The sequence below is a fragment of the Gouania willdenowi genome, chromosome 15 (assembly GCF_900634775.1).
Source record: "Gouania willdenowi chromosome 15, fGouWil2.1, whole genome shotgun sequence".
Taxonomy (NCBI): domain Eukaryota; kingdom Metazoa; phylum Chordata; class Actinopteri; order Blenniiformes; family Gobiesocidae; genus Gouania; species Gouania willdenowi.
Genome location: NC_041058.1, coordinates 32,130,766 through 32,157,790, shown reverse-complemented (window position 1 = coordinate 32,157,790; position 27,025 = coordinate 32,130,766). Strand labels below are relative to the sequence as shown.

Here is a 27,025-nt window from a genome sequence, read left to right as displayed (position 1 = left end):
CCAGGCTTCACCGACTGAAAGCCTCTGAGGTGCTGCTGCATTTTAACACCAGACACACACACACACACACACACACACACACAGCATCATGGACGGTGAGTTGTTTTTATTATTTACAGCAATAAACACACACACACACACAGACACAGACACATTATCACACTAAAGCTACTGCTACACATTAGTTATTAGCATTAATTATTGATCAGTAACGATGGAGCTACAGCAAAACTGGTTGGATACTTCATAACTGAGGGATCAGAAATGTGATATATAGTCACTTTGAATATACAATCAGAATCAGAAGTACTTTATCTACTAATTACTTTACAAACATGCATACTGTATATACATTATTATGACTTTTTTGTCCTCGTTACATGTGACATGCATGAGTTTAAATTGAAACCCAATCACTGAGTGTCTGTGGAGTCATTTCACTTCCTTTTTTTTTCAGAGCCATGTTTATTAAAGCTTGTGTAGAAGCTGCAGTTACCTTCCTTTTGTTTGGAGCAGGGTTTTTAAAATGGGGGTGCGTGTACCCCTAGGGGAACGCGAGGGCACTGCAGGGAGTACTAGAGAGAGAGAGGAAAATTGACATATGAAAGCATTGAAAACATGTTTATTTTTAGTTTGAAAATAATAGTTAAAATAATGATGATGAAATGATTTTGATTAGAGCATGAACTAAAAATACAAAGGTCAGTGTTGGTCCCACACCAGGTGGAAGATGATTGGAAATTATATTTTGAAAAAACTATTGAAATAAATCTATTCAGGAGGCACTAAATACTGTTTCATTCATACGCAGAGTTTGCGGGGTCAAGGGCAACATTGTGGTCAAAAGTTTTCATTGCAGTTTTCCCAAATTCATACAATTTTTAATATAATGTACATAAAATACAAATATTTAAGTGTTTCATGTAACAGATGTTAGTTCTACCTCAGGTTTGTAGTATAAAATGATCCCCAACTTTTGAGACTTTAGGTTGGTTTTTCTTCTTTTGCGCAATTCTTCTTCACAATGTAAATAATGAAGCGACACTGCTCCCAGCAGGTCATGTATGGTACTGCAACATAAATGAAGCAGAAACCTGCTTGATATTATCATGAAATTAAATGGCGCGAATCTGCACATCTTTACAGTCAACATTATCAATTATGTTACACACATTGTGGTTGGCGTGAATCTCGAGACGGTTTATATATTTAATTCTATTTTATTCCTTTGCCCTCCCCTTGGCAACAATATCAAACTCCGCCTATGATTTCATTCCACTTATTTACAAAATGAGGTTCTTTAAAATGTTTATCATCAATAATTCATTCCATCATGAGCAAAATGTTGTAGTCGGACAAAGGGGGTACTTGGGTTCAGGAATAAGAGAAAAAGGGGGTACTTGGGTTCAGGAATAAGAGAAAAAGGGGGTACATGGGTTCAGGAATAAGAGAAAAAGGGGTACTTAAGCCCCCAAAACTTTTGAGAACCACTGGTTTTGAGGTTTCTCTCTTAATGCCATTTATAGGCTTGTTCAGCTTTCTTTAAAAAAAAAAAAAAAAGGCGCAGGCCTCTTTAAAAAGCAGAAATGCTTCCACAGTTTGGTTTCAGTTCCTCAAACAACATGTGGGGGCAGTTTCAACTCTTTCAACTCACACTCTGTGTGTCGATTGGATATTTTGTGCTGCTGAAAACTTAAATATAGAATGTATTATTTGGAAAAGAAAAAACTTGGGATTGGTGACTGAAATAAATCTGTAAAAAGTTTCAAAATGTATCATTTTTTCCCACTGATGAGAAAGAAAGAGGTGACGCTCAAGATGTTTTTGTAGAATAATTCATTTATTCAAGAATTTTATTTCGACCTTTGACCTTCTCCGTCTGTTTTGAAAGCAGCTGCAGGTAGTGAAGCAGGTGTCAAATTACTACTAGATAAGAGTGGCTGCTCACATGCTAAATTAAATGCAATATTTGCTTGTAATTTGACACCTGGTATCCCTTAAAGCTGACACATAATTTTCTCTTTTAACCTTTTTTCACCATATTTCATGCTTATTTTTTTGCCAATTTAACCACATTCACCATTTGTCATGCCCAATATTTGCCAGTTTAAACTAATTGCTCCAATAGTGATGCTTTCGGGTCCCACAATGCAATGCACCAAACTTTTCCAACAATTATAATGTTTAAGGCAAGGCAGGCAAATTTATTTGTATAGCGCATTTCATACACAAGGCAACTCAATGTGCTTTACATGATAAAACATTCAATTGTTTAAAATCAATAATAACATTTAAAATCATCTTTAAAATCAATTAAAATCATCAACAAACACATTACATCAACATCATGACCATAAATCTCTCTCTCAATCATACGCAGTAGAGAAAAAAAGTTCCTTTAACTTTGATTTAAAAATGTTCACATGTGATGCTGACTTCAGCTCTGCTGCAGTTTGTTCCACTTCTTTGCAGCATAACAACTAAAAGCAGCATCACCATGTTTACTGTGAACTCTGGGCTCCACTATCTGACCTGTGTCCATAGATCTGAGAGACCTGCTGGGTTCATACCTGACTAACATGTCACTGATGTATTCTGGACCAAACCCATTCACAGATTTATAACCAGCAGCAGAACTTTAAAGTCTATTCTGAGGCTGACTGGGAGCCAGTGTAAAGACTTTAAAACTGGACTAATGTGTTCAGACCTGAGCTGCAGCGTTCTGAACCAGCTGTAGATGTTTGATGAAGACCATTACAATAGTCCAGTCTGCTGGAGATAAAAGCATGGACCAGTTTCTCCTGATCTTTCTGAGTCATTAAACCTTTCACTCTGGAGATGTTCTTTAGGTGGTAGAAGATGTTTTTGTGATAGATTTGATCTGATGCTGAATGTAAGATCTGAGTCAATCAGAACACCAAGGTTTTTGACTTGGTCTTTAGCTTTTAAAGATCCAGACTCAGATACTTGCTGACAGCAGTCCTCTTTTCCTTGTTACCAAAGACAATCACCTCCATCTTGTCATGGTTTAGTTGAAGGAAGTTTTCACTCATCCAGCAGTTTACTTTTTCTAAGCAGTCACACAACACCTCAATGGGACCATAGTCATCTGGGTTCAGTGATGGATATAGTTGTGTGTCATCTGCGTAGCTCTGATAATCAACCTTACAGTTCTGTAAAATTTGTCCTAAAGGAAGCATATAAAGGCTAAACAGAAGAGGTCCAAGAACAGATCCCTGAGGAACCCCACAGGACATTGGCAATCTGTCAGATTCAAAGTTTCCAATGCTTACAAAATAACTTTGCTCCACCAAGTAGAACTTAAACCATTGCTTTACTTTTCCATTTAGTCCAACCCATGTTTGCAATCTGTGCAACAAAATTGTATGATCTACAGTGTCAAATGCAGCACTTAGATCCAATAGAATGAGAACAGATACTTTTTAAAGTGGAGATTAAAATAAGCTTTTGAGCAACAATTTCAACCCTTTACATCATTTTCTGTTGTTGAGCAAATTATCTTTGATTTATTGATTTATGAGGCCTCCACAATGTGTTTATCTGTTAAAAACTTTCAAGTTTTAAAGAAAGTCCAGTGTTTAGTTAGGACATCTTGTGAACCTTACCTGAGTGGATCCCAGTATTATGTGAGCTCTGTGATTTGAGATATAAACACTGCTTTTATTGCAGGTTGTATGAATCCCTCTGTGTTTCCTCAGTAGCTGAGCCATCGGTTCAGATCTTTGAGCAGCCCAAGCAGAGAGGAATGCGCTTCAGATACAAGGTTGAAGGTCGCTCTGCTGGAAGCATCCCTGGAGAGAAGAGTTCAGACAACAACAGGTCGTATCCCAGCCTGCAGGTAGGTCTCACCTTCTGCCTTTGGATCCACCACAGGCTTCTGTTCTCATCATCACAGTCTCTCCACCAGGGTTGGGGTCAATTATAATTGTAATCGTGTAATTGATAATTAGAATTGCACAAGTGGTGCTCGGGCCCTATTGTTCCTGTAGGGATTTTTTTTCTTCTTCTTCTTTAATCACCACTTTACTTGAATTTGTGAGGCCCTTCCCAGTGGTGCAATGTCATGAAATTTGGCAAGTCGGTATAGTTTGGTGAAAAATTTAAGTCTTAGTTTTTTGATGGAATTTTGGGATTTGTTAACGCCACCTAGAGTTTGTAATTTTTCACTGGTTTGAACTAGCTAGATGGTATTCAATAGGTATATGCAGTGGACTGTGACTAGCAAAAATGTGATTTGAACCTAAAATCTAAATTCAACAGGAAGTCTGCAATTTTGGTGCGAAATTTTGATCAATTTTAAAAATAGAAATTTTTGAATAACTCAGCCAAAACTCATTCAATGAAAACTGAAAACTGGAAACGCAATCCACACGCAATGGCATGGCAATTCACGCGTCAAGTCCTACTGCCCCCTGGTGGTGAGAGAATAGCACTTTTTTCATTCTACTATTTTATCATGTTGACAGTTTTCAACACATACGTCCCAAATGTGCTCAGAAATGCTTTGGACAATTGGATGATCATGTGTCAGGAAGATGATGAGTTTTTACGGAATGCGCTTCCGAAATTGAATGTCTCAATTGGAGTAGTCAGAAATGTTTGCAAGTGACGAATCCTGCCATGTATGTCAAGGCTACCAAAACCTCAAATTTCAAAACATTTTTGTAATTACTTTGTCAAAATTGACTCTGTAGCACGCCCTTGAACTTTTAAATCGTAGCCCCTCGCGCACATTTGCAGTAGACGTCCCAAATAGTACAGGTTTATCAAATCAATGATTATAATTGTAATTTTAATTTCCAAAATCTGTTGCTGTTGTTATAAAAATGTAATTGTAATTGAATTCAAATAATTGACTGTGTAACTGTAATTGTCATGAAAATTTTATTGAAATTCTCAATTACAATTTTACGCAAAATTATAACCGGGGAACCATGTTACAGTTCTATGTACACATATGTAGTTAACAATTATTAAAATATGTTTTATATTAAGCTTTACCACAATTTACCATTTAAAAAAAATGTAAATCGAGGGTTAAACTGAACTGCTAACAGAAGAGGAAGGTTAACTTTTATTAGATTATTTACTTCAGGCTCAGTAATTGTGATTAATTGTAATTAAACTTTAGTTATTGAGAACATAATTGTAATGGATTTTTTATCCTGATTTTCTCATAATAAAAATAATAATTGTAACTGCATTGTAATTGGAAACAATTTTGGCCACTGTAATCGTAATTGATTTTATTTTTATTTAGCCTTTGTTTAGTCTGGAGAACCACATTGAGATTAATAATCTATTTTACGAGTGTGTCCTGGCAACAGCACAAGTAACAAGTTTACAGTGTCAAAATAAAACTAAAATGTTCTTAAAACAAATAAATAGCACAGAGGACAATTACATAAAAAACAATAAAACTACAGTCACAGAGTAAGAGCTTATGAAAGATAAAACTATAAAAGCCATCAAATAGTTACAAATAAATTAGCTAAAATAAGAACAATTGAGTTGTAGTTGAACATGGATAAATGAAGATGTAATTGTAACTGAAAAATGTAATTGACCCAACCCTGCTCTTCACAGATCCTGAATTACTGCGGCAGGGGAAAGGTGCGCGTCCACCTGGTGACCAAGAATGAACCGTACAGGCCACACCCCCACGACCTGGTGGGGAAGGACTGCAAAGACGGATTCTACGAGCTGGAGTTTGGTCCTGACCGCAAAGTGATCGCGTGAGTGTTTCTGCAGCTGCTTCAATTCTAATCAGTGCCATGTTTATTAACCCTCATATTATCCTCAAAAACATGTTTTACCCCTGGGGTCAATTCTGACCCAGGCATTATTTGCCTCCAGAAGATGATTTTCAGAAATTATTTGACCAAGTTTTGTGTCAGACACTTTGTTTATTGGTTGAATACATAAATAACCCCTTCATACTGAAACCTTCACCTGTTCTCTAGCACTACACTTTTAAATTATTATTAAATTATCTTAAATCGTTACTAACAACATTATTAACCACAAGAGTATGAACCCTATTGTTTGTGGGGTCACACATGGGTCACACACAGACAGACAAGTTTTACACAGCTAAAACAGCTTGGGGTCAAATTGACCCCAGAACAACACCAATGCATGCAAGTGTTTTATGCTTAATCGATTGTACCCATCAAATTAGGAAAATGTATGAAATATGAAGCAAAAAACAAAGTAAAGTATTATTTCTTTGAATAATAAACATTGAATAGGGTCAAATTGACCCCAAGGATAATAGGAGGGTTAAAGACAGCAGTGATCCTCAGTGTCAGCGTGAGACGATGCTCACTGTAAACCATTTGAAACGATGGATTTTGAGAGTAAACAAATTATGTTTACGAGACAGAAGAAACACACACACGCACACACACACACGCACGCACACACACACACACACGCACTCACACACACACACACACACACACACTATCAACTCGTGTCTGTGATGAGGAAAGCAAGTTGGGAATTCCCCAGTCTGACATTACTCATCATTTACTATCTGTTAAAGAAAATAAGAATGTGTGTGTGTGAGGTGCACGAGTGTGTGTTGTGTAGGAAGGAGTCATTAACTTATTCTTCTCCTTCTAAAACAGGGTTTCTCAACTTTGGGGTTAGGACCCCATTTGGGGTCACGGGACACTGGGAGGGGGTCACCAGATGCCTTCAAGAAACTAAGACTTTTCGTTTTTCAACAATTTGAGCCCATCTTTGCTTATTTTTACCCTTGTTCTGCAACTACACCAAACTTACCATATTATAACCTATTTTCATAATTTTTTATTGCCATTTTTTTGCTCCTTTTAATGCATTTTTGCTACATTACTCCCATTTCTGCCACTCCTCCACCAAATTTCAATGCCTTTTCTGCACATTTTTTCCATTTTCAAGACATTTTCAACACAAACTTTTTCCATCACTTGTACCACCTAATGTCACATATGTTGACCAATTATTGTCACTTGTAACCTCTTTTCACCAAATTTCATGTCTATTTTTTGCCAATTGAACCACATTCACGATTTGTCATGTCCATTATTTGCCAGTTTAAACTATTTTTTCTACTAATTGTTCCAATTTTGATGCTTTGAACCCTTTTTACCACTTTTTCTGTCCATTTGTGGCCACTATAATTTACAACTTTTCACTTTTGATTCATTTGATTTCTGATTAAAACAAAGATTTCCATCTTTAAGATGACTATAATAATAATAAACGTTTCTGGATAACAGTGGATATTATTCATATAAATAAATAAATATGGTTATCGCAGGTTCATAGAACAATAGACCATCATTTTACTGACTTTATGGATGGACCCCAAAAATCTCTCCCCTTTATTCCCCCTTATAGATGGTCCTGTCTCCACATGACTGTTCTTCAATATTCATGTCTGTGTTCAACCACCTTCAGCTACAGTGGGGGTCCCTGGTCTCACCTTTATTTTTGGGGCCACAGACTGAAAAGGTTGAGAACCTGTGGTCTATATGTCTGTGATACAGAGTCATTAACAAATACTATTGCTGCACATTTGAACCAATAATTGATGATGAAATGTTGTTGTTAATGTGATTGACTAACCAAACCAGACGGACGGCGATGCCTCGTCATCACTTTGACATCCCTGAAGAACAATGTGATTTGTGTTCATACATTACTGCAGAGCACTGACTCAAACTCAGCGTAGTTCAGGGGCCAAAGACAGAGCAGTTTGATCTAAAGTGGGCTGTAGATTCCACACCATAAAACCGGTCATTTTAACGTTATTGTTCCCTAATTTGTACTTCGACCTATAAATGATATGGGAAGTATTTAAGACACCTGCAATTATCAATCTCAATGAGACGCCCCGGTTGAAAAATAATTCCAGCAAGTTCTTTTTGAATAATATGTTACGGTTTCCTTTATTCAGACAGCTGTTTTTCAGGAAATTTTCTTTGATCTCCTGACATGTTTCAACTGTCAACTGCCAGTCTTCTTCAGATGTGTCTGCTGATCGATTTGGTACTTCTTTGACTTCTGCATAGTTACGTCCAGAAGAAAACTGGCAGTTGACAGTCCAAACTGGTCAAAGAAGGTCAAGAAAGTATTAAAGGGAGGGTAGGTGCTTTTCAAAAGCTAGCATGATTTTGAATGTAGCCTCCCCGACGGCTCCGCCTTTACCCCCCTCGCCCCTCCCCTCTGTGCTCCGTCTCACTCACATGCATGCTCACAGCTGCTGCAGGAGAGGAGCTCAGCTCATCACTTGTATTGTGTAGAAACGTTGTTGTTTCATGTTTCATTCAGCAGTAAGTAAACAATAAACTTTATCATTATATATGTTAAAAAAACGTGACCAAAAACTCTGTTTTAACTCTGTCAGCGGTGACGCGCTTAGAGTGTGGGTTTGTGCATGTGAGGGATTGAGAACAAGCAGGGAGACGTGATTGGTTGAAAAAAGAAACGGTTCATTTTTTTCCATTGGTTGAAGTTATTACAGGTTTACAGCTGCTACAGATGATGGATTTTCTTTTTTCAGAGTACATAAGATCTTAATTTCTATCAGGACATAAAGACAATTTCAACCAAAAACTTAAAAAGAGTATCTGGCTTTAAGTGACAAATATCAGTCCCTGCAGGATATTCACTTCAAATTACAGGATTTTGTGAAATTTTCTTTAATAATTTAAAGAAAATTAATTTTGGGGGAAAAAATGAAGAGTTTTTTCAACAATTTGAGATTAAAAATGTCTGCCATCATGTGATATAAGCACGGGGAAACTGGGAGCCTTGCTAATGTTGTGGAGTTTCATTGAATTTGTGTATTTAAAGGGACTGAGATATCTACATCTGAATTACACAATAATTATTGCTGTTCTGTTATTTTTACTTTCTCCTGTGGGCCAAATAAAATGCTCAAATGGGCTGGATTTGGCCCTTGGGCCTTGAGTTTGACACCAGTGCATTATTGTGTAGCTGCTTTATTTTGAAGCCGTGCACGCTCTGATTTATGGTTTTGTTTTATTGTCTTTGTCCCAGTTTTCAAAACCTGGGCATTCAGTGTGCGAGGAGGAAGGAGGTGAAGGAGGCCATCGTTCAGAGGATCACCAGAGGAATTAACCCCTTCAATGGTTCGTTCTCTTCTTCTTCTTCTTCTTCTTCTTCTTCTTCTTCTTCTTCTTCTTCTTCTTCTTCTTCTTCTTCTTCTTCTTCTTCTTCTTCTTCTTCTTTCATTGATGAAATAATGTAACCTTCAATCAATAGTGCTGATAGTGTTGGATCTTTCCCAGTATAGAAAGCCCAGTAAGTTTATTCTCTTCTGTCAAAAACACACTGTTTTCACTAGTGATGTTAATCAGGATTAAGGAAGTGGTTCCCAAACTTTTTCTTGTCGTGACCCCATTTCACAAATTTCTGAGTCTTTTTTTCTCTAAAATTATTATTATTTTGAAATCATATTTAAGATTTTTTGTACTACATTTTATTTCAAATCACCTGAGTTAGTAATAGTGTTTATATCCTGCTTTGTAGTACAGCTGCTCTCTGGTGTGGTGAAGCTAACGGAGAGATATCAGGATGTACTTATCCAGCTTTGTAGTACAGACCCTACATGTTAACGTGTACCTGCATTTTTTTTGTGGACTAGTTGTATTCAGAAAAATGAACAATTTAACTAGTAACACACACTTTTAATAACTAGATTCAAAGATTCAAGATTGAAAGTGTTTAATGTCATGTGCACAATAAGGAATCATGTTTCACTGTACAATGAAATTCCTTGTTTGTTGTCCACATTGGATGCCACCAGAAAAACTAACACATTTGAAACAAAAACAAAGAAAAGTATAAAAACAATAGTTATAATAATGTAAAGATGAATAAAGATATATATGTACAAGGTAGAAATGATAGACAAATCTAATATAAAGTGTGTTGTGCAGTGGGAGAATGAATGGAGCTGAAGGTGAATCATAACTAGTGAGCTATTGGCGCTAAAGTAATTCCAGTTAACCAGTGACTTGGTGTGACATATTGATGTTTTTGACTGGTTGGAGGTTGGTTCTGGTTCTGGTTCTGGTTCTGGTTCTGGTTCTGGTGCTGGTGCTGGTTCTGGTGCTGTTTCTCTCCGTGTGTCCGTCTGTGGTTGTGCTGCAGCTTTTCCTTCCTCACTTACACTTGAACAGAATCAAAGCGATTCACGAGAAACGATTTCAAATCTTGGTAGTGACCCATTTATTGGGCCCTTTGTCACCGCAGCAACATTTCCTCTGTGTGCTTTCATTCTGAGCTGCTCGTGTACAAACAAGCTTACTTCCCCATTCTTCCTCACAGTTGCTCAATTCAGCGCAGGAGGCCACGTGAGAGCTGGGAACACAGAATTCATTAAAGGGGGAGGGAGGGAACCAGGGGGGTTCCCCAGCTCACTCACTTAATGGTAACAGTGGGTTACAGGACTTTCTTTTTTTTACAAATAAAATTGAAGGTATTGAAGGCATTTCTCTGTGTGTGTGTGTGTGTGCGTGTGTGTGTGTGTGTGTGTGTGTGTGTGTGTGTGTGCGTGTGCGTGCGTGTGCGTGTGTGTGTGTTATTGTACAGTAGGTAGATTCCCTTCTTGCCCTCTGTTGTTAGTAGGTGTTACATAGGGGTGGGCACTTGTCATGAATCTAACGATACGATTCATGATTTGCATGTCACGATACAATATATCCTGATACTAAACAATACGATATAGATCACGATATCAGTAATTACACATTTCACCTATACAAGTACAAAGTTGTACGAAATACAGATTGTTTATGTGTATTTATTTTTTAATTTTATGAAAGGTTCAAGGGCATTCTACACATTAACAGTCGTGTTTACACACATTAGGAATAAAAACAGTAAAAAGGGATGTCTCTGACATGACTTAATTAAAACACTTTTCTCTTTCTTTCCCTTGTTGTTTTCATTTTTTAGTTTAATACTATTAATTAAAATACTATTTATTTCTTCTTTTTTTTACTTGCAGGAACAAATAAAAGGTAACTAACTGTAATTCAAGGACAAATATCAAAAACAAGTTGTAAGTTCATTAAACTTAGGGATGTCCCGATACAACTTTTTCACTTCCGATACGATACCGATATTGCAGCCTTGCGTGTCGGCCAATACCGATATCGATCCAATACGATATCAGCTCTAACCACACATACTTTTACTACTTATTTTGTAGTGTGGAATGTTAGAAAAGGATTGATCAAGTGATGTTACAAACAAGAGAACAATAGTCAGCAATTCAGGTTCACTTAAGTTCTTTTTGTACTGTCAGTATATGGTGGGAACAACTGAGGGCGGGGCCAAAAACAACAAAAACTTACCAGAGAGCTTATATCAGAGATTTTAGATGCAGTCTGATAAAATCTGATATTCGTTTTCTGGCTGATATCGGATCGATATCAATATCGGATTGGGACACCCCTAATTAATCTGTCAAATTACTTTTGCTTTTACAACAGATTCTGATTCTGTTTAGTTCTTTTAATTCTTTTTTTTTTTTTTTTTAAGTAACCACATACATCTGTAAAAGTGTCCAGTATGAAAATCAACTGAAATCTACTTCCAGCTAAAATGCACTGAGGAGTGAGGAAGTGACCAGGCATTTACGTACAATGCATATGTTGGCGAGATGAAATGTTTTTTTTGTTAAAAAACATGAATAATAAAATCGATTTTGAATTTTTTTGGATCGATACGATAATCGCTCAGTGAAATATCGCGATATATCGCCAAATCGATTTCTTTTTACACCCTTAGCCTTACATTACTTTGTTAATAATGTACATTGTTCAGCAAATAAGTGCTACATTATCACTAAATATAATCTTATTATATACATAAACTATCTGTAGGTCATGGCAGCAACCAACTACTACTTTATATTTGGGTCAATGAGGTAAAAGAATTTCAACAAATCATATTTTATTACATGTTCATCATTGGACAAGGTTTGCATGAATATTATGATGGAAATAAATATAGAAATACTTTGAAATCTTATACAGGACCATAATATAATAAAAAATAGGGCAGAAAACACATTTAAATAGATTTAGAGTAATTTTTAAGACTTTTTCAAAACAGCAGTAATGCCAGACAGTTGCACCACATAATATTTGGACACTTTGAATAAGACATACAGAAGTATCTTAGTGACATTAAAAAAATAAGGCGCATATATACAGTACTAAGTTGCTATATATTTGGTATATGCATTAAAATAAAAAATTTTTAACTAAAATGAATGCAGTTGGACAGAATATTTAGATCAGCTATGTTTACAGACTTGTTTAAAGAAATGAAGTCTGTTTTTTCTCTCTTTCACTTCTGCTGTGAAACTCAGCTGCTTCCTGTATTGTGGACGGGACAGTGGACAGGTGTGTTCACCCTCCTCACCCTCACCATCCTCCTCATCCTGCTAGTGATGATGATGGACAGTTCTGTTGCTCTCTGGTTCATTTTACAATGAATAAATCCAGATTAGGTCGGTCCTTTTTCAGGTAGTGCAGAGATGAACGACTTTTGTCCCAGCAACGCCATAAAGACCTGAATGTCTGATCCAAAGGTCACATAATCAACATGATGTCAGCATTTAGTATAATGACCAATCTGAGCATTAATACAGGGAATGACAAAGGCTTTGTGTGATTTTTATTCTGGTTTTATTTGTTTGCTGTTGTATTGCATAGTTTTTGGTTATTTTTGTGTATATTTCTAGTCGCCTTGTGTGTTTTTGGAGTGATTTTGTGTATTTTTGATTTTCTTTTGTGTATTTTTGATTTTCTTTTGTGTATTTTATTGTAAGTTTTGGTGTTTTGTGTGTCTTTTCGCACATTTGTCGTTTTGTATAGTATTGTATAGTCTTCTGTTATGTTTGGGTATGTTTCTAGTTGTATTGTGTTTTTGGAGTGATTTTGTGTAGTTTTGTTCCCCTTTTGTGTATTTTTCTTTAAGTTTGGGTGTTTTGTTTGTCTTTTTGTTGTCATTTTGTGTGTTTTTGTATAGATTTCTGTTGTTTTTGTGTGTATTTCTAGTCGTCTTTTGTGTTTTTGTAGTGATTTTGTGTATTTTGGAATTTTTTTTGTGTATTTTGGATTTTCTTTTGTGTATTTTCTTGTAAGTTTTGGTGTTTTCTATATTTGTCTTTTTGGTCATTTTGTATGTTTTTGTATAGTTTTCTGTTGTATTTGGGTAGGTTTCTGGTCGTCTTCTGTGTTTTTGGAGTAATTTTCTTTATTTTTAATTTCCTTTTTTGTATTTTCTTGTATGTTTGGGTGTGTTTGAGTGATTTTGTGTATTTTCAATAAGTTTGGATGTTTTTGGGGTTATTTTGTGCATTAACTTTGGGGGCCTCACAAAATAAAACCAAGGGCTCCATGTGGCCCCGGGCCACCAGCTAGGCAACATCTGAGTTGTGTTAGTGGGAATGCTTAAAGTTGCTCTGCATGAAGAAAGCTCATCGTATCTGAACTGATGACATGGATGCTATAAATGTGATGACATCATGTTATCACTTTACTGTTGTGGTTGTGCATTACAGAAATGAATCCATATCATGGCTTAGCCGATTTGTCTTTATTGTAAAAAGTGTTTTTAATGATTATGAGACACAGAAACAAGCTACAGTGACCTCATGTAAAGGATTTTCAATATCAGCGAGTGGTGAAATAACTCAATGTTGGGGTACAAAATAAAAATTGTTTTATATTCCAACTAAGATTAATATTTATGATATAAATTAAAACAGAGTCCAGATTTTTTTCTTACATTCCCACATGCAGTTATGGGCCAATGAAAATAGTAAAAAAAAAAAAGTATATTTTTTGGATTTCAAGCGACTGTCACCCAAGAACCAATGCATATATGTGACTAATCATTAGTGATATGAACAGTCTATGTTCATAACTCAAAGCTGAACAAATTACAGGGATCTGAGACATATGTTAAGTTGTTTACTGAAGGACCAAACATGTTCCAGACCTCAATTTTGAAGGGCTGGCATGTCCAGCACATAGGATGTATAGCAGATTTTTTTTATATATTCTAAGAGAGTAGGTGGAGCTGTATTATTATACCATATTTCAGTTTCCTATGTGCTGTAGTCCCTGAGATAATGGAAGCTGAAAATGTAAGAAATAAATATTTCAAAATGTATTCATCCGATCAAACTAAAACTTGACTTTGTGCCAATTGAATAATTAAGGAACAATTGGTAAAATTTTCAGAATTTTTGGAGATCAAAGTGCGTAGGATGATTGTTGCCTGTTTATCTGGTAAAGTGTATTAGACTATTTCATGATTCTCTCTGCCATTCCTCTACTCTAATGGAGTTTGTATACATGGTAATGCAGTGAATGTCTGCGGTGCTTGATTTATGTCAGGCCAGTGCACGTCTGTGCGCTGAGCATCAGGAAGTCATACAAGCTGAATGTAACAGATGTCCAATGATGTGGTTGAGTGCGTGTCATGCAGCAGAAATGTTTCATGTGGTGAGAATGTGCAGAAGCTTTTATTTCACACCCTCGCCCCCGTGTTCTGTGCCAGCTGCACAGTGACCTGCCTCCGTCCTCAGGCTGTGCTAAAGCCAACGTTGTTTCCACTAAAACCAACTTTCCTGCACCTGTCAGAAATAATTCATTTTTGCTATAATGTAATCAGTGATTTAAGTAAGTTGGATTAGATGTTTTAAGAAACCATGTTTAAAATGCAAAAGCAGTCATAGGTTTCTAGCAAAATGTTCAAAAAGAATATTGAAATTTTTAAACAAAACAAAAAAAACTGAAAATAAGTTTTTATTCATTATCATTAATTCTTCACCCACTTTTCCTAAACAGTAATGTTGGAGCTATTTTCTAGGTTTAAATAATTTAATATTTGACCTGATTAATTAGGTTACTGTTTATTAAAATGTAAAATTGTTTCTTTTTGTGGGATTTATTTATTTTATAGTTTGCACAGGGTAAATTCTAAATGTTGACCAGGTCATCCTTCATTAACTAGGCAGGTATACGTAGGAGGGGCGAGCACCGGGAAGGTGAATGTTTTTTACCTGGAACCTCAAATATCAATGAGGAAAATCCAAGTTGTCAGTAAATATATATATATATATATACAGTATATATATATTTTTTTTTTTTTGGTCCAGCGTAAAGTCTGCTTTCTCTGTGCCCCAAATCAAAACAAATCAAAATAAGAAATAAACAATGTGGTTATTTGGTTTTACTGACTTAAAACCAAAACAGAAATACAAAAAAAATGAAAAACCCGATAAGCAGCGTTTAAGTCACATTACAGATGTCATGTTGGGTGTGGGATACATATGTATGTGTATATACGTATATATGCATATGTGTGTATCCATAAAATGAAGAGTCCGTCCTTAAGACTGCTCTACTGTAAAGTGTCTTGAGATACCATTGGTTATGATTTGGCGCTATACAAATAAAGATTGATTGATTGATTGATACAGATGAACTGGTGAATTGAAACGTTATTATTACATAAATGAATCCCCATTTTACATAAAGCATGCACATGATTTGTGATTAAAGAAACCAGAGGTGGTGTAATGAATCTACTGGTGCCCCTCGTTTCATGTGATCAACTTCCGTGTGTTATAACATGCAAAATAAATAATTTTACTGCCCTCAAAAAAGCTGTAATTGTTTTTGCAAAAGTGTCAAATGGTAGAAGTTCTAACATCTATTGTTCCTCACAACAGCCTCACATAGTCAGTCACCATAAAAAACAAAACATAAACCTGAGCAGCTTAATACGGGCTAAAACATCCACAGACTGCATGAAAACATGAGCAGGAGCAGAAAACTGCTGAAATAAATCCTAAACAGCCCTATTGTGTGAGGAGACCTGGTCCAGGACCTGAGGAGGGAGGACTTCAGTTCTTGCTTAATTTCTCTGTAGATGCACAAATATTACACAAACGGCACAATATTTTATTTTAAAACAGAAAAAACGCTGCTTATCTGGTTTTTGATGTTTCTGTATTTCTGTTTTGGTTTTAAGTCAGTAAAACAAAATAATCACAGCATTTATTTGTTATTTTGATTTGGTTTTAAAACAGAATAACCAAAGAATGAAGGGTACATGGATTTACACGGATTGAGCATTCTTCATTTCTGCAGCTGCATTTGCGATTCGTTTGACTGGGGCAGGCTTAAAGGGTGTGGGAAGTATCATCACTGCTGATACGTGTTTGGTTGAATGAAATACAAACTCTGTCACATCCTCTCAGCTGTAAATATGCAAAGTCTTGACACCTGCACGAGTCCCACCACTTTCACACACGTCAGGAATTCAGCCCTGGCCTGATGTCCCACGTGAGGCGCACACTGGTTTCCACTCCAAGGTGACGTAGCAGAGCGTCACAGTGGTGACAGGCGGTGGGCGGGGATGGCCTCCACATGAGCAGGAGAGTCAGTGAGAGGCAGAGGAGGAGAAAGTGGGTGGCTGTGAAAACTTGCTTTTACCTCAGAGCAGGATGTGTGGTGATGACGTCTGTGTGCATGTGGTGTGATAGTAACTTTTGATAAGTAGTGGGATTTTTAATTCATTAATTATTGGGGGGTGTTTTTTCCATCTGTCTGCAAAGCATAGAATTATTCTAAACGCCTTCATTTTGTATTATTGGCTGCATAAAGAATGGACTCCTACCTGAAAGTGCAAAATGTTACCTTTAAAGCACAGTCAACATCATTACATTTGAATTAAAGTTAAAAGACATCAAAATAGTTAATTAATATTCAGATATTGATTCTAATCCTGACACGGAATTCAGGTTTAGTGGATGGGCTTAACTAAATCTGCTCTAGTGTCTGTTTTTCATTTGTTTGTATTTTTAAGAAAAAATTCATACAATTCCAGTTTTCATTTCATTCAATTCATCAAATGACAACACCTAACCCTAACCTTAACTGTCATCAAATGTTTTATGAATTATGTAGGGCCTTTAAGTTTCCGTGATCGCTGAAAACGAACGGTAAATATGGAATTCTATTATTCCATATTAAAAAAAACAAAAAAAAAACACTTTTTTTAACAAAATTGAGCTGAAACTGCGTAATGACACTGAATATAGCATCAAATGCATGTTTTGGGAAAATTTCACACATTTACACGCAATTTGTCTCCGTAAACAGGTGGTCAGGCAGACGGAAAAGTCTGACGTATTGTGACGTGATGTGATGGACCTAAAGCTGCAGTATGTACAATTGTGAGACTTGAATGAAATCAACAACACTCCCCCATCCCCCCTCTTTTGACCAAATAAAGCCAAAGAAACTTACATACTGCAGCTTTCACCTTCTGAAATGGACATATCTAAATTATGACAAAATCACACATTACCACCTAATTTTTTGGGTGGTCTAATGTTAGCTTTAGCAAGTGTAACGAACGGATGGACGACAACTCTTGCTCAAAGTCCTGCATGATCTTAGCATGTGCTTGTTTCAGAGCATTTTTACTGTGTCTGAATATGAAATTAATGACAATATGCCAAGAGAAGGTGCAGAAGTCCCGTTTCCTATCAGAACACTTAGAATTACAATATGCTGAAAGGTGATTATGGACTTTTGACCCAATTAAGCCAAACGAAGCCGTACATGCTGCAGCTTTTTTTGCACAATTTGCATGTTTTGCACGATTTTAGGTTTAAAGAAAGACGATAAAACAAAGCAGAAATGTACAAACTGATGCAGAAATGACATGGAAATGGGATAACTCTGAGATGGAATTGGGAAAATTTTGACCCGTAAAATCTAAGTATGTGTCATTGTTTTAAATGAGAAAGATTGCATTTTTGTCCTTTAGGATTTTGCCCTGTCATGTATGTGTGTGTTTGGCCCCTCCTTCACCACTGCAGCTGCTAGTGATCACACACATTTGGTTGAATAGTGTGTGATGTTAGCTGTATGTTTTCTCAGTGATCTATTGATGATAATAAGTAGCTTTGTGTTGATGTTGGTGCAGTGCCACGGGAGCAGCTGCTGCAGATTGAGGAGTACGACCTCAACGTGGTTCGTCTGTGCATCCAGGTCTTCCTCCAGGATAAGAACGGCCACTACACCCACGCCCTCCACCCCATCGTCTCCAACCCCATCTACGACAACAGTGAGTGACAAACGTAACTTTCTTTGTTTAGGTTAAATATTGCACAGAGGCCATTGGTTTTGTAAAATAATTTTGATATAAAACTTGAATTTTGTGTGTTAAAATCATTTATTTTAAATACCGGTTGTTCAAAAAGTAACATTTCCAATATTTATAGTTTAATTATGCTTGCACACATGCACGTGTGCATGTACAACCATCAAATCCCAGCTCAAAACACACCTTGCCCTAGACCATAAAAATCCATTTAAAAAACCATAACAAATTTGAACAGTTAAATGACATTCTCTCTTTAGTTTTAGTTTCTTTTAAATACATTTGACAGACAAAAGAAATTACAACTCTATCAAAGCAGAACATGTAAAAACTAAATTCTTGGAAAAAAATAAACTCTTGCATGTATTAAAAATCCACTGATGAGTCCAGAATTATTTTTAATATCTGAAAGAAAGAAAAAAACATCAGTTGGGTGAATGCACAATTAGTGTTTAGAGGTTTTTCTGAAATGTCTGACACATAAGGCTACCCAACACATTTCCAAGGAGGAATCAGTGAGCCAATGGGAAATGTTTTCATTGAAATGTCCAAATGAATTAATCAGAAACAGTTGAACTGTAAATAATAGGGAACGTGAGCTGGGTTTAGACCGTCGTGAGACAGGTTAGTTTTACCCTACTGATGATGTGTTGTTGCAATAGTAATACAAAAACAACTAAAAATGGTGGTGTGTGTCACTCAGTCACAACATCAGGAAAGTTGCAGTCATCACGGAGCGGATTAATGCATTGATTGAAGATATTTATTATTTCACCAGCTTCTTCTCCTTATTATCACATAAAAAAAATTGAAGAATAGCAAAAATGAATTCTGGTCTTGGTCTTTGGTTCAAATCCTCCAAATCTTGAGTTCAGTTCCAAAGTTGTGAATGTTATCGACTCCTTGGAGATAAATGATTTATCAGGGAAGAGGAAGTCACACTGGAGAGAAACCAAACTGGCTAAAGATTTCAATTCAATTCAACTTTATTTATATAGGAAATTACAACAGTCATCTCAAAGTGCTTAACAAAATATAAAGTCCATAGTAAGAAAGAAAGAAAGAATCCACAAGATCCACATAAATAAGCATTTAGCAACAGTGGGAGGAAAACACTCCCTCTTTTTATAAGAAGAAATCTCCAGCAGAACCAGGTTCAGAGGTGGAGAACATCCGCTTCCACTGGTTGAGGTTATTGAACAGAATAGGATAGAAGTATAGTCCATACGAGTTGAGCCGTGAACCAATGATCAGTCCATCCTAGTGTTCAAAGGGTGTGCAGGCAGGCAGAACGTAGACGGAGAAAAACAAACACTTCAAACTTCAACATCTTTAAACAGAGACTTCAAATCTAGAATTTGAAACTAAAAAGTGCACAAAGTATCATTTCCACCAGAACTGATTCCTAAAAGGCTGTGCAGTGATTTTTCACCTGTCTTTACAGATTAAATACTGAGGATCAGACACACAAGCTGTAAATGTCATAATAACGTACTACTCAGTATGTAGTCCGTTCACATTAATTAGTATGAACAGATTAAGTACAGAGAAATACCTGGATGTATACTATATGGGGACATTTTTTTGCGTATCACAGTGGGGACACTAGTCATACTCAACCGGCCCATGATGCATTGTAAGTGGAAGGTAAGATGGTCCTGGGACTGGCTTCAAGCTAAAAGTCAAACATCCCCTCTTCAAAATAAAAGCATCCCTTCTTGTCTGTCCTTTTGTTTTGTTTTGTTTTTTAACTCTTTTGTAAATAGGGCTCTTGTTTTGAAGTGGACCAGAAGTTTTGTCAGTAGCACAATGGAGGGTCTCTGAAATGTGTATAGATGAGTTTTATGGATCAAATGAGCACATGTTGATATTCTACTTGGTCACTTTCTTTTTTAAAATGTTTTCAGAACTTTCAAAGGTGGAGAATCAACAGAGATATTTATTATTTAGCCTCAGTGTGATTCAGGTTTTTTTTGCTGTAGGTTCCAAATGGATTTTGGGAAACTTGGAAATATACTTCAGTGGAAACGCTCATCATCCTAATCATACTTAAAGTATATAGTCGATAGTATATACTCATTGAGTTTGTAGTGTATAGTACACAGCATCAGTCTGTAGCTCGAGCCAGTCCAAGTCTCGTCCCTTTCTCCTTCATGTCCTCCAGTAAACATCTGTAATGTGTAATTTGTTTGTCTTTGCATGTGTAGTGTGTGCACTGTACCAGTGTGTGTCTGTGTCTGTCAGCATGGTTTCAATGCAACAAAAGGGGAAGTAACACTGTTACTAAGAATCACTTCCTCTACTGACTGTAGCCAGGCACTTTTTTTCTCTACTGCGTATGATGAGAGAGAGATTTTTGGTCATGATGTTGATTTAATGTGTTTGTTGTTTTGAATTGATTTTACTGATGATTTTAAATGTTCTTATTGATTTTAAACAATTGAATGTTTTATCATGTAAAGCACATTGAGTTGCCTTGTGTATGAAATGCGCTATACAAATAAATTTGCCTTGCCCTTGCCATGTGACATGTGACCCTGTGCGTGTTGAGGCTTCTCTGAGAATCCGAGGCAATAAGACTTAAATCTGACTAACGTCTTTCAAGATCTTTCACTGTTCAAAAAAGACAAGCCTTAAAGGGATCCTCCACTGTTTTTACAAATGTGGCCTAAAATCTTTGAAATGTCATTAGAAGATCTGTGCCCAACAAAACACATTATTTTTGCACCATATTCATTTAATTGCCTTTCAAAAGTGGGACTACTTTACAGTTTCAGAGCATGTGTTCCGCCATTTTGAAATCACATGACTGATGACGTCACACGGCCCCGCCGCCTGTAAACATTCCATTGTTTTCTATTGGAGTGAAGCATTCAGCCTGATTTTTAGATCATTTAGCAGCTAAGTTAGCAAGTAAATTACAGACTGTTGAAGACACACAAACCCTGAGGATAGAAGTCCTTTTGGGTGGGAGTCCTTCAACAGTCTGTGATTTACTTCAGCCACCAAAGCGTGTCAGCGCACTGTTTAAGGGAGAGTAAAGGTCGCTTAGGAGAGCTCTTCTTCTCTGCTTCATTGCCTACTACAAAACAGCAGAGTTTTGGGTCACAACTGTTTTTATCCTCTTTCAGTAAAATAAAGTTGGTTACATTGACATCTTCAACTCATTCACTGCCAGCCCTTTTCAGAGCAGCCAACCCCATAGATGATTTTTACTGATTTTTTATGACCCACAGAATATTTTGTACTATGACAATCTGAAATCTAAACCAGATTCTCACAGATTACACTCTGTAGTTTCATCACAAAAAATAATTGTGTTTCTAGCTTGTTTCATAATCAGCAGTTGAATAGAGGCAAGTTTCACACAAATCGCCAGTTTGTGACAAAAAGCTGAGAAAAACGGCTTTTTCTGAAAAAATCTATTAGTGACTTTGAAGCATTTTTTTTTTTTGCTTTAGTGACACCTCAACATTAGTCTACTACTATAAAACTCCAAAAACAACACTGAGACTGGGCTTTTGATGGCTAAATTATTATTATTTTGCTATGGTTGAATGGTTTGCTTACTGTATTTTGGCGTTCCTCCAAGTCTCTCCCACGCAACTTCCTCCTTCTCCCGGACATGCCGAGTCTCACCGCTTGCCCCGTTTTTTGATCGTTTTATCTCACCATCGCGACACTCTCAATAGTCCACTTAGTTCTACACATGCTCTGGTTGAGTGTGTGCTGCTGGGAGCTGTTAAGAACTTCAGCATCAACTCTTGTAGCGCCATTTTCTGTCTCGTAAACTCTTTTCCTCTCTCTCTGAGCTCTGCCCTTCACGGGTGATCTTTCATCCAAAGGTGCTCTGCTGCCACCTACATGGCACCAGTTGGTCACTACATCATGGTACAAGCTCGATATTCACAGGACAACTTTGTCGCACTGTCGTTGGCAGTCAATGAGTTAACTGTTCCTGATTATTTAGAGCAACTAAAAGCAGCACAAGTCATTTTAACTGAAAAAGCTGCTAAATGATCTAAAAAGCATGCTGAATGCTTCACTCCAGTATAAAACAAAGGGCTAATTACAGGCAGTGGGGCTGTGTGACATCATCAATCACATGGTTTCAAGATGGAGGAACACAGGCTCTAAAACTGTAAAAGTAGTCCTATTTTTAAAAGTTTATAAAAAAAAATGAATATGGTGCATAATAACGCATTTTGTTAGGCATAGAGCTTCTATTAAGTACATTTCAAAGGTTTTAAACCACATTTGTACAAATAGTGGATGATCCCTTTAAGAAAGTTGAAATATAGACCAAAGCTCATTAAAACAGACAGTATGCTCAAAGTTGTAGCTGCAGAGATTTGCTGAGCTGCATATTTACAACCTGCTTTTGCTTCACAAGGGGCCCCGAGCACAGCCGAGCTCAGGATCTGTCGAGTTAACAGGAACAGTGGAAGTGTTAAAGGAGAGGATGAGATCTTCCTGCTGTGTGACAAAGTACAGAAAGGTACCTCCACTCAGTGTTCTCTATCGTCCTTGCTCTGAAAGTTTGTCATCTGCTGTGCATTTAATCTCTCTCACCATGTTGCCCGTGTCCTTTCATGGTGATTCAGTCATTTCCTCCTGTCATCACATCAACACTTTTCCCTCCAGATGATATTGAGGTACGATTCTTCTCCTCTGATGGCTGGGAGTCCAAGGGTTCGTTCTCGCAGGCAGATGTTCATCGCCAGGTCGCCATCGTGTTTAAGACTCCACCCTATTACAACCCTTCCATCACGGAATCAGTGACCGTACAGATGCAGCTGCGCCGACCCTCGGATCAGGAGGTCAGCGAACCGATGGATTTCAGATACATACCTGACGACAAAGGTGAGTGGTGGTCACCCTAGCTCCAAAACTGGATGCGTGAAATATTGGGAAATCTTTGTGTGAACTTCTGGTGTTTTTCTGCAGACCCATATGGATACAATGAGAAAAGACGGAAAAGGGAGCATTTGATGAAAATATCGGGATTGTCAGGTAAGAGATCGTCAAAACCTTGTCTTATTTAAAGTAGCCCCAAGGTTTTGTCTGACGTTCCTCAATGTTGGAAATTCAAAAAATGCTTCAATTATGGGTGGGGCTCCTTGAGTGCGTAAGACACGCCCAGTCTATTCTATAGAATCTCAAAAGAACAATCTATGCTATGCCAAGTATTATGGGTGGGACGATATACAAATTTCACAATACGATATATGATACAGGGCTAACGATAATGATGCGATGCAATATTTTGGAAAAGGGGGAAAAAAGTAAAAAATGCAGTTGGAAAAATAACTAGGACTTTATTTGACTTTAGCTTTGGGCATACAGTACTTACTCTAAGTATGACCTTTTCAACTCAATAGGAATTTAAAAGATAAAATAAATAATAACATAAGTGAGGAAAAAAAATTGCCATTCTGCAATTAGAACGCAAAAACAGAGACTGACAATTCATGACGGTCAAAAAATAAAACCAAATCAGGTCATCATTATGATATACTTCAAAAAAAGATTCCTATCTATACATGAACCTTGCATAACAAGTTATTAAAATGTCAAACTGCCAAACTAGAACAGTCGACACAGCCCAGTTTTAAGATAGAGACTTTTATTTTCAACAATATTGGCTGTGTTCAAAATATCATACTAACGTACTACTCATACTAAGTTTGACATCAAAATTAGTATGTAGTGCGTTCACATTAGATAGTATGGAAAAAATTGAGTATGCAAGAAATACTCAGATGTATACTATCAGGACATTTTTGAAGTATGCACGGTGAACACACTAATACTCTGCCCCATGATTCATTGTGAGCGACATGTAAAATCATCCTGGGACAGGCTTCAAGCTAAAAATCAAACATCCCCTTTTCAAAATAAAAGCATCTCTTAATGTCTTCTATTAGTTCTTAACACTTTTGTAAATAAGGCTCTTGTTTTGAAGTTAACAGGAAGTTCAGTCAGTTGCATAATAAAGGGTCTCTGAAAATCTCAGAAAAGTCAGAATTAAATGTCCATATGTGAGTTTTATGGATCAAATGAGCACATGTTGATATTCTACTTGGTCACTTTCTCACTTAAATTTTTTCAGAACTTTCAAAGTTGGAGAATCAACAGAGATATTTAGCCTCAGTGTGATTCAGGTTTTTTTTGTTGTAAATGCATCGAAATACACGATGGAAGTATACTTCAGTGGGTAGATAGTAGACAGTATATACTTTTTTTGTGGTGTATAGTACATTAGTATGACATTTACGACACAGCCATTGACTTTCTCCACCCGCAGCCCCCATCACGATAACACTTGATACTTATTGTGATGATGATGATGATAATCTTGTTGCATGATATATTGTCCCACCCGTACCACTAACTACCTACTCAATACTCACTATAGCTCTCTATCCGCGATTCTCTCAATCAAACCTGATTACCACAGATTGTAAAGTACATGGGTGTTAGTTTTTATAGGACAGTGCCGGCTCTTTTTTCACCAAAACCACACAAACCTCCATCCTCAGCCAATAGCAAAATTGTATCATAAAAGCCAGGTTTCAATCCATAGAGTGCAGTCACTCTTACTCTTATTTTTACAACAAAATATGCCAAGTAAGACTTTGTCTAAAATGTCAAGAGTTGGAGAAGAATCAACCAACAACACTACTTAATGGTTGAGTTAGAAGCTGTATTGTGCAATACATCAACAAATGTCAACGTGCATCCTAACAGTGGTTTACGTGCTCCCTGTAGGTGGTCCTTTCTCTGGTCTGAACATGAACAGGCCGAAACCAGGACTACACAGTACAATGGGTCAAATGCGAAAAGGTAATCCAAACACTGACTTCATTCAAATGTTGATGAAATTCCACAATAATCAGGATAATTCAATATACAATTGTATTTTACAGATTATTTTAAGCAGACCCCGCCTACAATGCAGCAGCAGCAACCAATCAGATTCAACCAACCCTACCAACCAGGTCATCCAAACATCAGACTGACTCCACAAGCTCCAAATTTACAAATCAACCATTCATGGGTGAATCCAATCCAAGGGCCCCCAATAGATACAGTCACCATCAATCCATCTCCTGCTCACAGCATTGTTGCCAACAGCAGGCAACAGTTGCCAAACCCCAGTTACTCACACAACAATTTCGAGAAAAATCTCCTCCCTAATCTCTCCATGAGCGACCTGAAGTGCTTGGATTCAAACCTGCAGGCAGAGTCCCAGTCAGTCGTCCATCGGCAGCCACAAAGGGCGGAGCCTATCTCTCAGAGCCAATGCCAGAATCACCTTGGGAACCAGAACCAAGGTCTGCAGCATATGTGGCCAAGCTTCAATATCCTCAACACAGGCCTGAATGCCCCAGAATCTGCAGGCAGCCCTTTTAAAGAGCAAATGGAGAGGAGAGATTTTCTTACTGGAGAAATGACTCAAGTTGGCTTCCATCTAAAGCAGGAGCCTCAGGTCACACTGGAACAGGAGAACCCTGGTGGGCTCCTCTTCCCTCCAATAGAAAGTCAAGGAAACACGTACACAGACCTGAATCCACATTATTTGACAAACTGCAATGATTTTCCAATGATGCAAGATGGTAGCGGCATAACACAGCCTCTGAAAAATTTGAGGAATCCCTTTGAGTTCAACGGTCAAATCAGTCAAGTGTCAAACGATCATTTTTCCACATTGGATGAGTGGCTCAAAACTACCAAGCAAAGCAACTGAACAGGGAATTTAGACTTCGGAAAACAAGCAAAACCCAACTCAAACGGGATCTCTGATCATGTTGAAGCCTTTGAAACGACTGCCTTAAACACAACTGGTTCAGTAAGGTTTAATGGTAAATGACTAAAGCCATCACACAAGGAGAAGAGAAAATCTAAAGATAAAGAACATGTCATTGCTGGTTAAAGCCCTTGATCTTCAAGCAAATTGAACATCTTCAAAACATGACGGTAACTAAAGTTGAGCTCACCTTCACTTCCGTGGGATATGGTCTGTATGTAAATGGACTTTGCTTCAAATTTTAATGAGGACTTTATTTATACTCGTGGCTTTTAAAGAAATGAATGTACGTTAGAATTTTGTACTTTTCTTCGTTTTGGTGAAGTTGGCCTCAAGCACACTGTGTGGTTGATTTCCAGTTGTTTGATTTTTATAAAGGTTAAACAAGCATTTAATGTACAGATAAGGAGTTTTTTTTTATTAAGGTACATTTTTATTTCTTTGTATAAAAAATGCTCTAGATGTCAGTAAAGAATGTTACTTTTTTCTCTACTTTTGCTTTTAAATGTACTGTTTTTTTGTGTGTTATGTATATTAAGGGTGCAGTGTTACGTGTATATACATGTTAGCAACAGTTAGGAGTGAAAGCAGTACCCATGCTAGAACACTCGTCTACTGGCATTGTTTTGAAATTTCCATTGAGGAAGTGGGAGGAAGCACATTGTGTCTTTCCTTAGTAGTGACTATGTCATACCAGTGATCTCACGTCTGATGCAGAGTTCTCAGAGCTTTTCTATCAGAGGATTGAAGGTTACGTTTTTACTCTTCTGAATATTCATTCTGTGCTCTTTGGGACAAACACTTGCTCCTGTCAGATGTTTTTGACACTAGCTAGCTTAGCCTGAAAAGGATTTCTTACTTTATGTCCCTTGGTTGGTTTGGGTGTCATTGAAAGTATATTTACATTTTTAGTCTTCATTTTTGTTTTTACATAAGAACAATTCACAATAAATGGATTTTGTCATCTTTATA

At 37.0% G+C, this 27,025-nt stretch overlaps 1 protein-coding gene across 2 annotated transcripts; it reads left to right on the top strand.

Annotated features, from left to right (window-relative positions):
* Positions 1 to 27,025, top strand: rel (v-rel avian reticuloendotheliosis viral oncogene homolog). 2 transcript variants are annotated; one of them, XM_028468123.1, is made up of 10 exons: positions 1 to 95; positions 3,723 to 3,859; positions 5,608 to 5,756; positions 9,076 to 9,167; positions 18,067 to 18,207; positions 22,637 to 22,741; positions 22,888 to 23,106; positions 23,191 to 23,256; positions 25,015 to 25,089; positions 25,173 to 27,025. In XM_028468123.1, exons 1-10 carry the CDS (start codon positions 89 to 91, stop codon positions 25,991 to 25,993), a joined length of 1,812 nt encoding a protein of 603 aa, XP_028323924.1. In that variant the 5' UTR covers positions 1 to 88; the 3' UTR covers positions 25,994 to 27,025. The 2 variants fall into 2 exon arrangements, with proteins under 2 accessions (XP_028323924.1, XP_028323923.1); XM_028468122.1 differs by having other exon boundaries at positions 12 to 95; positions 3,720 to 3,859.

Coding starts and splice junctions, on each gene's coding strand:
- rel (XM_028468122.1), top strand. Junction 5,757..9,075: donor CCTGACCGCAAAGTGATCGC/GTGAGTGTTTCT, acceptor TCTTTGTCCCAG/TTTTCAAAACCTGGGCATTC. Junction 23,257..25,014: donor GAAAATATCGGGATTGTCAG/GTAAGAGATCGT, acceptor TGCTCCCTGTAG/GTGGTCCTTTCTCTGGTCTG.